The 15,591-nt window shown below is 27.0% G+C and overlaps 1 protein-coding gene across 1 annotated transcript; it reads right to left on the bottom strand.

Annotated features, from left to right (window-relative positions):
• Positions 1 to 743: 743 nt before the first annotated feature.
• On the bottom strand, positions 744 to 15,193 carry LOC135930514 (probable 4-coumarate--CoA ligase 1). Its single transcript, XM_065467316.1, has 11 exons — positions 14,966 to 15,193; positions 6,408 to 6,537; positions 5,906 to 6,223; positions 4,448 to 4,728; positions 3,824 to 3,992; positions 3,186 to 3,360; positions 2,796 to 2,896; positions 2,374 to 2,515; positions 2,228 to 2,310; positions 1,511 to 1,675; positions 744 to 1,241 (listed from the first exon to the last, which is right to left on the bottom strand). Exons 1-11 carry the CDS (start codon positions 15,103 to 15,105, stop codon positions 1,092 to 1,094), a joined length of 1,854 nt encoding a protein of 617 aa, XP_065323388.1. The 5' UTR covers positions 15,106 to 15,193; the 3' UTR covers positions 744 to 1,091.
• Between the last annotated feature and the right edge of the window lie 398 nt (positions 15,194 to 15,591).

The following is a 15,591-nucleotide window of genomic DNA, read 5'->3' as shown; positions in this document are numbered from 1 at the left end:
GAATAAATAATAATCAAATTGGCCCACGTTCCACCTTGTTTTAAGGCTAAATATAACTGGTAAGCGGAAAATAATTCCCCGGAAAAAAAAATCCCCAATAATAATTGAATTGATTTTCTCAAAATTTTTAAATATTTTATTTGAGGATTTTTATTTCGTGTATATATTTATAGGATTATTTCTCCTATTTTATTAATTTTGTAATTTTTAATATCTTAAAAAATGGGGATTTTTTTCCCGGGGAATTATTTTCCTAGATTCAATATAACTGAACAACTTTCATTCGTCTCTACTAAATTCGAAGTGAATCGAATATTAGATGTTCTTAAATAGTTAGCAGTTTGAATTTATAAATGGATAACTAAATCCACATTGGTAAATTCTTTTCACCTAATATTTTTATTATTAATTAAATCCTAGCCTAACTAGCACATAGATAAACGCTAGCAGTGCATATATTCCATCGAATTATCTTTTCCAGAAATGATACCACGTTTTTTTCGGTATAAGTTTAACGTTTTTAACTAAAATTAAGTTAAATAAATATATAAGGAAAACTAATATATAATACAATAAATAATTTAGACAATTATTTTAATTAAATAAATCACTATAAAAAATTATATAATAGATAATATCAATATATAGTAGCAATTCATAAAAACTTGATAGGTTTACAAATAAATAATAAATTATTTTTTTCTCCGCAATGCAAAGTTATAATAAATATTTATTTTAATTAAATAAATTTTTGGAGTTATAATAATAAATTTTATGATATTCCATATAAAAGGGCTGCTCTTGATAAAAAAAAATATTCATGATTTGATTTTAAATAATTTAAATCAAACAATATTCATTGTCCTTTATAAATATGAGGCTGTGAAAAATACTGAAAAAGTTTATTATAAAAAACACCAAATAACATCACGATATTTATAATATAGAATGAATATTTTTTTATTTTCTAATGGAAATGGAAAACTGGAATTTTTATAAATTAAGTAAATGGCCATATTAATAAAATTATATAGAACCTTAAATTTGCTCTTATGATATACATAGCAGTATATAAAAATATTTTTTCTCTATCATTTTTCGTTAAATTTGTGGTATTTTGTATTTGTTGTTGTATTCTGGGCGATAGCTTTCAATTCCCTCCTTAAAACTTTCCCGCTGGCGGATTTTGGTATTTGATCTATAAAATGAATACCACCTCTCAGCCATTTGTGAGCACTTAGCTATTGTTTAATAGTTATAAGATTAAAATAAAATATGTAGCAAAACAATATTGTCTTCTCCTCTAAAATACAAATTTGTTTATTAATATCACTATTCTCCTCTAAAATAAAAATTTGCATTAAAAAATATTACATCTACAATATATATAAATTTTCTTTCTTTCTTACATAATTTTTTTTTCATTTTTGAAGACGCCTTAGAATAATTATTTAAAGTTTTAAAATGGTTATTTTATATATAGCAATGATTTATTATATTTTTTTTATACCTTGCCATTTATGAGTTCATTTATCATCTTAGCTGTCACGACTTTTTTGGCGACGATAAAAGCAGTAGGTAGTTCCCCAACATTTTCATCCGGCATCCCTATGACTGCAGCATCGATTATATCTGGGTGTGCGATTAAAATGGATTCGATTTCAGCTGGTGCGACCTTATAGATTTAAATATTGAGTGTTTTGATTTGAGATTTTAAAAAAAATTATGAGATAAGAGAACAAAATCAAAATTTTTGGGTCCAAGTCAACTGGCAGCCCAAAGGGAATTTTTTTTAATTAAGGTCCGCTGGGAGCAGAATTTTTTTAAAAGCTTAGAGGTGGAAAATTTAAAACTCAAAATATTTATTTTATACTCTATTGTTATGCATTAAATTTAATTATTCAGAAATAACTTTGAAGCCCCTGATAAATAGCTGAAAATAAGAAAAAGTAAAATGCTAAAAAGAAAATAATAAACACCCCGAATAAATAACCACTCCTCAGAAATTATCATTTTTTTAATTTTTAGAACAATAAAATTAATTTTTAAGTGATTGGGTAGCTTTATTTTTTCAATTTATTTCTGTTGTTTTGTTTAAAAAAAATTTTTCTATCCGCACAACCAATTGAAAAGGTATAATATATGCTTAAATTTTAATTTAAAGTTGGGTCAGGAATTATTAACAGTAATATAAAGGAATCATCTTCATTATTAATTTGATGTTAACTTGAAATCCTTTGTATTTTATTAATTCTTTCATTCGATCAGTCAAGAAAAAATAGCCATCATTATTGTAATATGCTACGTCTCCTATATATAAAAAAAATTAAATAATATTTAACTTTACTAAATAAAATAATGATTTTAAATAACCTGTGTGTAGCCACCCATCGACGATCATTTCTTTCGTAGCTTCTGGGTTATTCAAGTAACCCAACATCACTTGTGGTCCCTTAATGCAGAGCTCTCCTTTATTATTCGGGGAAAGAGTTTCTTTAGTGTCAATATCGACTATCTAAATAACGATTTGATTTAGGGTATATCGACTATATTTAGTGTCGGGTCTGAACCCATCATTATATTAATTTTTAAAAGTATCGCGTCCAATATTTTTTAATTGCCGCCTATATATCAAGATGACCAATAAAAACTTATTTAAAATTTTAAAAAAAGATGAAAAGATTTTAAAAAGAATTTTATATTACGATAAAAGTGGATATCAACTTGATATAGCCTCTAAAAATAGAATATGTATATTTTTAAATCAATATCTACAGTTTAAAAAAAATTCATACTTTACAAAGGGTGTTAGGAATAGTTAAGCCTATAGATTCGGTATAGTCACTATCAATAGGCATGCAATGCGATACGGGGCTCATTTCGGTCATACCGTAACCTTAGGGAAGAGAAAATTTAAATGTTTTAAAAATATATAAGTTGTTTAAAATATTAGTTCAATTATGGTTAAATATAATAAGTCTATTTTTTCTTTCTTAAGCTGCCAGGGAACGGAAAAAAATTTCTGGATGCCAAAATGCCTAAATTTAATTCTCTATTCGAGCAAAGCTAAATTGACAATTGACTTTTTAACAAGCTTGGATTATAAGAGTTAAAGATGCCAAAGTTTTCATACAATAATAGTTTGTTTTTTTTAAAAAAAAATTAATAATTTAAATCTTAAGAACCTTGGGAAATATGTACGTTCTGCTTAAAAACCTTTTTTAAATTTTTAGCTTGAGATAGTGGTAGGCGAGATGCTCCGTTGAAAATATGAATAACATTTGAAAGATCGAATTTATTCAGATATCGATAATTGATCAAAAATTGGGCCACTGTAGGTACAATGAACAAAAATGATACCTTATTTAAGATTTATAATTATTATTTTTTTAAAAGAAAAAAAAGAATTAGACAAATAGGTAGATAGATAAATAATGGCAAAAAATATGGTGGATTACCAAAATAGACACCTGATTTATCATTCATTCAATAATTAAACTAGCAACGTTGAGAAATGTTAATTTAAATTCCACCCACTCCCCCTCCCCTTAAATATGCGCATATAATCACGTGTCCACCATATTGGTAATTAAAACAAAAAAAATTAGATGCACCGCTACCACTTATTTTTTAGGCAATACAAGTATGGATACTGTCATATATCTGTATTATATGAAGTCAATGGTTAGAAAAAGAGAAATCATCAATCCTTTTTGTTTGGACTTTGAATACGCATTTTTTATTTAAAAAATATATATATTATTGTTGGAAGAAGTTTATAAATAATAGAAACAAAAAAAACGAAATATATATTGTTTTTCACTTTATATTTCTCTAAGCCATTCAAATAAACGCTCGGTTCCAGTGTTGAAAAAGTGACAACGGTATTACCCATGGATAATGTATTCAGGAGATTTACAGTGAAGCCGTATATATGGAAAAAGGGCAACAGACCACTCACAACTCTGTAAATGGTTTGATCGATGACGCACCTGGGGGAACAAAAATATGATATATTTTTAAAATGATCGGGAGTATAGCTATGACTTGGAGTAGAGATATGCAAATCACAGCCCGGCTCGTACCCGCTTCGGATCTATTTTAAAAGGTAATTTTGGTTAGGGTTGGGTCGGGCCCAATATTAAAAAAATCGGGCAAGACCTGCTGGGGCTTAAATTTTTTAAAAAGATGTCATTTAATTTTGTGAAACAAATTGATATTTTTAGTTCTTGCAAGAAACAAGGGGCTAATATTTTTTATTTGTAGAATATCTTTTATAAAATAAAAATTCTATATTAAAATGAATTCGGGCCGGGCCCACTAATTTTTATTTTGGTCAGGCTTTTCGGGACAAATAAAAAAAATTTACGGATTCGGCGGGCAGGTAAATAAAATATTTTTCAATTTTATGGTTTAAAAAAAAAAGAAGAGGTTAGCAAATTTATACTGTGATTGTAGGATATTGGCCACCACATTAGAGTTAGTAAGCATGACACCCTTTGGCTTCCCTGTTGTACCGCTGGAAAATGGTATAACTGCCACTTTCTGTGTTGGGATATTGGTTTTGAACGTGCTCAAATTTTCGCGGCATAAATCAGAGACGGTAAATATCTTGGGTAAAATATCAAAAACGGTTTCGTTTTTAACGGGGTAACTTTTGGTGATTTTGATCGGATCAAGTAAAGTCTTGAACGATTGTGTCAACGGCTCCATGCAAAATAAATGGTTCTGTTTTTTTATTAATAAAAAATTTTACATCGTAAATCAATTTTTATATTAAATAAAAAAATCTAATACTTTCATGACCTCTTTTTTCATTATTTGCCATTAGGTACCATAGATTCTGACTTAACCCTTCATAGAACAGGTGAAAAAATTACAGGAAAGACTAAATGAGTTCCTTGAACCCAATTTATACATTCTATATATTCGAATCAAATATAATTATAATATATATAAACTCTAATTAGTGATTTAATTGTTATTTAAAGATTTTATAGATATTTTATAATTTTATGAAAGTTTTTGACAAGAGTCAAAAAACTGAGAAATTATTTTAAAATGCCAAAATATGATATAAAAATATTAATTAATTAAATAAAATTGTTATGCAGAATTTTTATCTAAGGTAAATTATTAATAAATATGATTTTTAATTAATAAAAATGATATATAAAAAGTGTTTATTTAGTATATCAACGCCAAAACATATGAATGATAAAGTTACACGTACGACTAGGCGGGGCTATGGGGACCTTAAACTTCAAAATACCGTTATAACTTATTCAAAATTAATTTTTGCGCATATATACTTTGCCTAAAAATACTAAACTCTAAAAGATACAGAAAAAAATATCGAAAGAAATTTAAGTATCAACTTTTTATAATCGACTAAAATCTGCATAGTACCCTGTGCTATGTAGGGTTAATTAATTCTTTAAACGGCGTAATTGCATTCTTATACCCACGTGACCATTAGGAGTTAATTTTTTAAAGCAGTTATAAAATTTGTCAATAAAATTCTTTCGAGGACGTTGTCTCAAGAATGTATATTAATCGAAATATAAAATTAAAGAGTGTTTTAACAAAATATAACTCTTTTTTTCAAAATTTATATATCCATTACTGTACCTTCCAAAATTAAAAATTGTACTTGATAATTAGCCCATAGGGTTTAAATTTTTAATAATTTTTATGAGACATTCATTACAATTTATAAGTAAATACATATTATATAAAAAGTTCAACGATTACATAAAAAAAAATTTATATAGATAACCAAAAATTATATCATCATTTAATTTTCTTTGTAATTATGGTTATATTATAAAAGAAAAGCTTTCGCCCTAGGTGATTCAAATGGCAAAGTCACTCTAAAAATATATGATGGATTTATTAAACATACTTGTTTGAATGACGGGACTTGGTTTAAGGCATCGCGCACGGTATGTAATAAGCTGTATTGAGCAAAGATAGTTTGACTTTTTGTCTCGTTTAAATAATACTCGATTTCGTCCTTGGTAGATAGGGGGCTTATCAAAGCTATAGTAACTCCTAATTTATTGAGCGCGAGAAAAACGGGTAAAAAATCTGGCGTGTTTTGGGCTATAATGGCTGCTCTATGGCCGAGGGAAATGTTTCTCAGAGATAGGGATCCGGCAATACGCTTGCTCTTTTCCAGCAAATCTTTGAAACTCAAGGATTTGTGGGTTAAAGAATCAACCTAAAATACAGATATAAAAAATAATAAACGGAAAAAATCATAAACCTGGAAAGCCACTTAACTAAAACCGGAAACACTTTTTTTAAAATACTAAGAACCGGAAGGAACCATTTTCAGTTCCAGATTCCAAAATATATGTATAATAGATAAATCGTGTAAGATTTTTTTATATAAAAAATGTTACCAGAGCTTTTCTGTCTCCATATTTTTCGAAAGCTTGAAACATAAAATCCGAAATCTTGGTGGAAGGGTGCGGTAAATCGATATCCGGCCATGGACTGCTCACTATATAATCGGATAAATTTTGTTGTTGCCTGACATAAGTATTGGGGAAAAAAATGGTATTTAACAATAACGTTGTAAACGGTTTCGTTTTTGGGAATTTATAAAATATCATGTTGTTTATTTTAATTTTTTTAATTCTAGAAAATATTTAAAATCGATGTTTATTTTAAAAAATTAAAGTTCAGAAAATAAATCGCGCCCTCTATCGTTATCCCATTTATTATTTGCACTGTAAAAAAAGACGCCATTTTAATCGTTTACAAAAAAAATGGTGACAAATTTATATTATGCAAAAAAATTTAAAAAATGCCTAGGAAACAGCTTTGAAAAAAAACGAATTGTTTGGACATGTCCCATGAGTTTTTTTTTAAATATTTTGTTAAAAAAAATAAATATTCATATTTTCAATAAAAATTATATTTTTTTGTTCGTGAATTATTTATTTTAATTTATTCATCTTTTCTTCCCCTTCTTTTTTTTTCTTTTATGTTTACAAAAAGTTCATAAATCAACAAAGGAAAATGCTAATCGGAATAAAAAAACCCGACTGGATTAAACCCGTTATAATATCCGAAACCGTACACGAGTTCGGCAAATTTTTGAAACAACGAATCATAATGTTTTTGAAGCGGTTAGCCCGTTTTTTACTTAAAAAATATCTTGATTTATGACCATTCTTTGAAAATTGGCACGAAGCATCTGTAAAATAAAAACTCCGAAATTAAAGCTTAATGTAATGAATTTTTGTAGGCAGAGTATCTGATTGATTTTACGTAAACTAGGTCTAAAGTTAAGGTCTGTGATTTAGTGTTAAATTAATATTCATTAATAAAATTTTCCGGGGATTTTTTTTATCAAGGAAATATTTTTAAAACATAGTCAAACAGGTATTAAAATATAGTATTAATTAACATTATTATCATTCACGCTTTAGGGCAGATTTCTAACGGACAAAATAATAAGAAATTATGTAAATATGAATACTTCCTACTTTAGGAAAAGAAAGTGGAAATTATGGAAATCAGTTCTATATATTTTTTTAATGGAGTTAAATTCTCTAAAATTATTTTTAAAAAAAGAAAGAATCCTTTTAATAATCCATTTATAGATTTTAAACATGTGTATAACACTTTGCCAATAAATCGCTCGAAAACTACCACGTAACCATTAATTACTTTAAATAATTGAATTAAATTAAAATAAAATATTTTGGTTTTTTTTAAATGTCGAATTGATAGGACTATCCGAGGCTCTGCCCCGTGTTTGGGCGAAAATTATTTTTAGGCTCGACCCGGATTCGTAAAAAAAATTTTAAGCCCGTTTAAGACCGAGTCTGCAGGTCTCTGAGATAGTTGTTAAATTTATTTTAAATATGATTCCAATAAAATAAAATGAAGTTAGTGTCTATGACATCGCAAAAAGTGAGTTAATTAAACATAGATTTATATTTGATTTTGAGCGAGCCTGAAATATTTACATAAAATAAAACATTTCATTTTCTAAAAAACTATCATTTCATTTATGTTAAACCACTTGCAACCCTTTATAAGTGCACAATATACATACCGTATCGTCTATGTGTTATTTTCAATTTTAATCATTTTTTTTTAATTTTTAAAAATCTGATTTTACCGGAAACGTATTCCAGCTGGTTTAGAATACCTATCCTGTCAAATTTCAGACAATTCTTCACTTACCTTTTGGGTCATTTATAATTTTTATAAAAAAAATATATGGAAAAACTAATAATAAATTTTTATGAAGTCCAAAAGTTCGTGAAAAAAAATTTCTAAAAATTACAAAGTAGAGATTAATTCAACAAGGTATTAATGTGGAGTAGTTTTTAGACTTTGGTCATATATTGGTATGGACGATTGCGTGATTCAGAGCGGATATTATCCCCAGGATATACCAGCACTGCTCATTGGCAGCTGATCTAAATATGTTGGATGGAGGTCGGAAAATTGTTTTTTTTTCTCGTTTAAAATATAGAAAAAAACATGTTTTATTTAACCCCGAAGAAACGAATTGAGAACAGGCAATTATAACATAATCATTATTTTTAAAAAATTATTAAAAAATAACCAAATTCTAAAAATAATCATTGAACAAGGAAATTTTAAATCAAACAAAAAGTTAATTTATTTTGAGCCTGACCTTAAAAAAACTGATACAAAATATTTTTATATATTCGAAATTCGCTTCTTCGTCCTTGGCCAAATATGATATTAAATGAGGTTAAGTTAGCTCCTTCAAAAATTAAAAACTATCAATTTTTTCTTTCTTCCTTAAAGAATTTCAAGGTTTCCTCATAAATCCTTAATCTTGATTTATCACCTTGTTCCTATTTCCTTTTTTAGGGCAAAACTGTTATAAAAGAAATTAATAATTCCCAAGGTCGATTTACATATCTCATTCTAGAGTTGTTAAACGCCTAGATTTATTAAAAACGGCTAACCCAATACTTTCGCCAAAAAGTATTAGACAAACCTGGAGATTTCGCATAGATGGGAGAAAGATTTGGACATTAATTAACGCGTAATATAATTTTTTAATAAAACCTTAATTTAACATAGGCCAAATCGAGCCGTTTAATAACACTATCTGTTGGGTATATTAAAAAACCTGATTGGGGTCGATTTTTAAAAACGACCCGATTAAGATTTTAGCCAATATAATGTTATGCAAGCCTGGAGATTTGTCTCATAGATGATGACAGAAATATGTGGACCTCTATTTACCAAATCTCGAGGTTTACATAGTATTATTTGCTAAAATCTTAATCGGGTCATTATTAAAAATAGTTCCGAATCGGGCTTTGTAACAACCCTAACTCAGACCTAACCCCAGTCAAGGAATGGTATGATTTTTAAAAAAAATTAAAAATCCAATTCAAATTAGTCAGCTGGAAAATCACTAAAGCCTTTAACTCTAATAACCATTCATTTAGTACTCAAAATTTCAATTTGTAACAATTTCCAAAACTATTGAATATAATTTTTAAATAATTCCGGGCCGAGCCATAAAAATGGTAAAGGTTATGGTTTGTAAGTCATAATTATATTGGTTATCTTTTATTATCATAAGATTGGTTTGATTTATTTTTTTGTTAAATGATATTTCATTTCTATTATCTAAATAAAACCATTGGTTGTTATTGTTATTTTTTTCACATATTTTTTTATTGTAATATTTTTATAGAAAATTATTTAGCCATTTTTTGTAAAATGATAAATAAAAATGAGATAGGATAAAATTTAAATAAAGGGAACGAAAAATTAGGTTAATTTTTTTTAATAGATCATAAAGATCCTGCAGATTTGTAATTTAGATAACTTTTCCAATTGTTTTTCTTATTTAGATTGCATACTTTTATGAATTATAAATTTTTTTTAGCAGATAATTCTTTCTCAATGGTCACTTATATCATTATTTATGGGTTTTTTTTTAAAAATTACTTATTATCTGAGCAAACAATTAAATACTTAACTCTATATTTAAAATATTAATTTTTCACATTTAAAATAAAAATAAAAATGTTCTACAAAATATAAACTCCGTATATTTATAATTGAATAATATCTTCTAATACATTTTAAAAGATATTCAATAGATTTATATTTTCTCTCTTCTATATATGTTGCCATGTAATATTCCATAAACTGGGACCTTCCAGATTTAACATATTTTGTTTTGAGGTAGCGCCAAAGACGCTCTATGGACTGGGTATTTATCCTTCTATTAACCGGGTTCAGAAAAACGATTGAAAAAAAATTAACAATATTAAAATTTAAATAATTCATTTTTAAAAAAAATATATGTAAAAATAAACAACCAATGGTTTTCGATAATGAAAATTAACAACCAATGGTTTTCGATAATAAAAATATCATTCAACGAAAAAATAAATAAATAAAATTCAACCAATAATATGACAGATAAATAAATAAACACTCACAAATCATAACCTTACCGAAAAATGATCAAAAATCCTAACATGGCTAAAAGAATAGCTTGAAAATAATTTTTCTTATATATAATCTGTGCTGAAAATTGTAAATGTATTCTAGCTAACAAAAAAAGAAAAAAGGGAAGATCAATCTCATAGTTTATTTTTAAAAGTTTCGATCATTTTAGTAGTTTTTTTAAAAAAATAAGAAGAGAATGGTATGGAAGATGAAAAAGCTTAGCTATCTGTAGAAATTGAGCAATATATTTTTAATAATAAGAAATTTTTAGGTATAGATTATATGACACGTTAATAAAATCAGTTGACAATATCAGTCACAAATTTAGGCAAAACTTCAATCGTCGGAGAGTGCAAGCAATTAAATAAGCAACCAATATACCTTGACCATATCCTAATCTCGTTCAAAGAGTTTATTTCAAAATAAATAAAAAATTTCAAATTTATTACTATTTAAATAAGAGTACTTTTGCAACATTACACCGAGTTCTAAAATTTCGACCTTTGCTGGTCCTGATATATATTCTATAAAGCCGATGACAACCTATTCATAGTGACGGCCGTCCTCTCTTGACTTCTTTAAGTTGGTGTCCTCTGACATAAAATCCTACTCAAAATGTATATTTTGTTTAAAATATTATATTGGCTTAGTTAATTTATGAGGGTAGGGTAGGGCAGCCAAATTACAAGATATTTTTTAAAAAAAATAGATATTTGATAATAAGCTCATTTAAATGGTGATATCAAATTACAAACTATATTTCAAAAAAAATAGACTTAATTTTATTTGTTTATATTTAAAAACTATTAAAACACATGGCGGTAAATAGAAAGAAATTAAATTATCTAAAATAAAAAATCTAAAAAGTATGCCATCACTTATATTTCAAGCCTTAAAAATGACTTTAAAAAAGGTAGAAATTGGGTTATTAATTTTATTTTTTCCCTTGTAAATTCGAATATAGCATTATTTAATTTCTCCTTATATTTTCGTTTTCACCTGCTTGTACCTTGTAAGGTATCTTAATATAATGTTTTTTGTATTATAATAATATTAATAAATATATATATAATATTATTTCGATCTTCGATTTGAGTATAGTCTAGTAAAATATTAGAATTGATTTTAATATAAAGAATAAAAATCTCTGGAAGTAAATTCCTCCTAATAAGGGGCCGAGGCAGGTTTACCGCGAGTAGAGCTAATGAAATAGATATCGGATATGAGGAATGCTAAAATGCATGAAGTTTCCGGGCAGCAAGATATTTTGCAAGAGTCATTCTAATTTTCAAGAGATTATTATCTCTATTTAAAAAAATAATTGCTTCATTAAGAGATGTGAGAATCTATAGTATCTATTTAATTACGTTAGAAAAGATGACAGTGAACATGCTGAAGTAATAGAGCCATCAATGCATCTAAAAGCGGTTCCCGAAATTTCAGGGGTAATAAAATTTAGAGAAAAATATGGCTGACACCTCCGAGGCTTCCAATTAGAGATCTACAAAGTTAGGCCCGGCCCGTACCCAGCCCGAATGGGCTTCGGGCCGAACTCGGGCATAATTCTATTTTAAATAATCGGGTTCGGGCCGGGCCTAAAATTTTTAAAAAAATTTCGGGCCGGGTCGGGTCTGACCTTGGAAATTTTATTAAATATATCTAAATTTATCAATTTTATATTGAATTTTTTATGTAAAATAAAAATTTTTGATTAAATTTTTTGGAACTAAACACTAACATATGTCTTTTATTTTAAGTAATTATAAAAATTAATTTCCATATTTAAATAAATTCGGGCCTGGCCGGGCCGGTAAATTGTTTTAAAATAAATTTCGGGTTCGGGCCGGCAATACTTTTTAAAAAAATTTTAGGTTCGGGCCGGACCGGCAAAACTTTTTTGAAAAAAATTTCGGGCCGGGCCGGGCTTGTAAAATTAGGCCCGATGCAGATCACTACTTCCAAAATTCTTGATTTGGCCCTTATCTCACGTGTACGATTTCATTTATATTACAAAATCCTTTAAGGCGAGCACTTCTATCACGGGGAGAAGAGGGTATGTTACAAGATGGCCATAAAAAATGAATGTGGTAAGGAAAGGAAAAGAATTGGAAAGAGGGGGGGGGGGTAGGCAGGGGCGAACTTTACTCAAAAAAATATGAATCGAATAAATACGTTGCTTTTTTATTCATTTAAAACATAATATATTATAAATATTTACTAGTCTTAGCGAACGCGGCTAAGTCAATATAAATTTGAAGGGATAAGGAAAACGAGTTAAGTAAAATATATTTACTTTTAATGAACAGCTGGGCTCCATTTTTTCTCCTATTCGTAAAAAAATCAAAGTTCGGAACCGGAAATATGAATCGGAACCCTCTGTTAGCCTTTTATAGGAATCGGAATCTAAAAAATTTCAGGAACCAGTTTCGAAACCAACAAAAACGAGTAATTTTTTCGAATAAATGTTATGGAGTTCTACATGGACATTCCAAAAAGAGCCAAACTTAAAAACATGAAACAGAATACAGTTTTAAAAAAAATATTCATAAATAGAACCATTTTTATCCCAGGTGCTGAATTCCGCCGTCTGTTACGCCATTGATCAGATGGTTAGGTCATAAAAGAAGAATGATATATTTTTCATTTATTCCCAGATTATTTTATATTATTAACCCCAAACGACCCAATATAAATATTCTAATTTTTAAAATATTATACATGTTAGCGTCAATGTGTTTTTTCCAGCAATGTGTTATTTTTTCAACCTTAAATCAATTTTTGAAGCTTTTTTTTAATTTAAAAATCTGATTTTATACCGGAAATGTGTGCCGTCATATTTGGAAACTTGCCCTATGAATTTCAGACAATTTTTCCATGAACTTTTAAACTTAATATAATTTATATTAAATTTTTCATATATTTTTTATATAAATTATAAATGACTCAAAAGTTAACAGCAAAATTGTCTATAATTCATAAGATATGTATTCCAAACATGATAGAAAATATTTCCGGTAAAATCAGATTTTTAAATTTAAAAAAACGCGCTTAAAAAATGATTTAAAATTGTAAAAACGGAAAAAAACACATTGAAGCTAACATGCACAAATTGAAAGTAGCCTTCTGAAATAAATTATTCATTCAAATTGTAAAATTATTTCTTTTTTTTTGAATTCGTGCCAAATAATTTTTTATGTATTTTTTTTTACCAAAAAAGTATTTAATTATTTATTACATCATCTTCCTTCCACCAAAGATAGCCTTGGAATATAAATCGATGACCACATTATATACATGTATACAAAATAGTTTCAAGGAAAATAGAAAGAAACAAACAAAGAAGGAAAGAAAGACCGCAACTAGTTAAATTGCATAATAAATCTTTCGCAAGTCAGGGGACAACGTAGAAATATTATCCGTTTTTTTTATAAAAGAATAAAATATTTTTATCTAAATTTAAAATCATAATGATATAGCATATTGATGCACATTGATGTTACGAAGAGCTCTTCCGTTAAACCTTTGTTTTACTAAGTAACGATAACTGCAATCGTCGGGTAACTTATCCGTTACATATTTCCCTTAAAATAAGGGTAACAATGAGATTTATTTTTTTTTTGAGTAACCATGCATCACGATTCAGGCTTCTAATTCATATTTTAAAATGGTAATAGTTAAATGAGAATTATTTGCCTTAATCTTGGCAAGAGGATTAAAGACCTCCAAAAATTGTTTTTATGGAAGCTCTTATCGATTTATTTCAAATTAAATTAGTCCTCCAAATATTTTCACAAAATATCCAAATCCCTCCCATTTGTAATTTAATATTTAATATTATGAACTAAGATTTTGGATTTAACATAGTTTATTTTTTGTTACAAATTTTGGATTTCGATTTTGTTATAAACTAGTTTTAAATATTTTTTAAAGTTTTACGTAAATTATTTTATAACCTTAATTTTGTGTTGTAAATAATTTTAAAATAACATTTATTTTTTAAAATTATTATTCTTGGAAAATGAAAAAGGTTATCTATGTTTAAAGAAAAAATGAGATCAAAAAAATAATATAATTCAATTATTTAAGCAGGATGTTGTTAAACGGCCCTGGGTCATTTTTTAAAAAGTCCTGATATCGACTTTAGCCAAACTAATATTATGTAATCTTGGAGATTATGGTCATAGATGGCAATTGGACCTCTATTTGCCAAATCTCAAGGCTTGCATAATATTATTATTGGATAAAATCTTAATCGGGCCATTTTTAAGCTGTTTACTTAATAAGATTTGAGCCGATTTTTAAAAACGTTTAACCCTTTTTAGTAAAATAATATTGTGCAAGCCTCCATATTGCGCACATAGGTGGCACCAATGTTTGGACATCTATTAGCGAAACCTCGAGGCTTAGACAATATTTTTCTGGCTAAAATATTGAGTTAGCCGATCAGCACTAAAAGAAGAAAAAAATGAAATATATATAATTAGCTTACCTTTGAAAATATACATTCTTGCCGCATTCAGCAATATTGCTGGTCGTATTAGTGGATCTTAGAGAATCGATAAGGCCTTCAATGAGATCAGAAAATTTCTCTCTTAAATTCCTGGGACTCAGATATTTCAATAATATCATTTTTATTTTATGATAAAATTAAACATGAAAAAAAAGCAACAATTCTTTATAATTTGGAAATTTCAGTTAGAGAAATAATAATTGTAAAGGTAATAAAATAAATTTAAAATTTATTTTAATTTATTACATTTTTTTTATTGATTGTTGAAAGAAAATAATATTAAAAAGGTTTATATTTTAAAAAAAAATATTGAATTTTAAATTTAAATAAATAAATATTTACTTTTATATCGATTTTAAATAAAAAAATTAATTTTAAATTAACTATTTTTTATAAAACTATGAAATTTAAATAAATAAAAGAAGGTGTGTCATTGAATGCGCCCTGTCCTTCTTTAAAATCAAAATCAACAAAATTATTTTATGAAAACCATTGTTAATTTTTATTCACATTTTTTAAACATTAATAAAAAAAAAATATAGTTTAATGCCAAGTTTATTTATTTTACATTTTTTAATAAATAAATAAATAATAATAAATAAAAT

Source organism: Gordionus sp. m RMFG-2023, chromosome 5, assembly GCF_954871325.1.
Source record: "Gordionus sp. m RMFG-2023 chromosome 5, tfGorSpeb1-WG-v2, whole genome shotgun sequence".
NCBI classification, from domain to species: Eukaryota; Metazoa; Nematomorpha; class Gordioida; order Chordodea; family Parachordodidae; genus Gordionus; species Gordionus sp. m RMFG-2023.
Note: the sequence above shows the minus strand (reverse complement) of the source record. Positions and strands in the feature narration are given on the sequence as shown.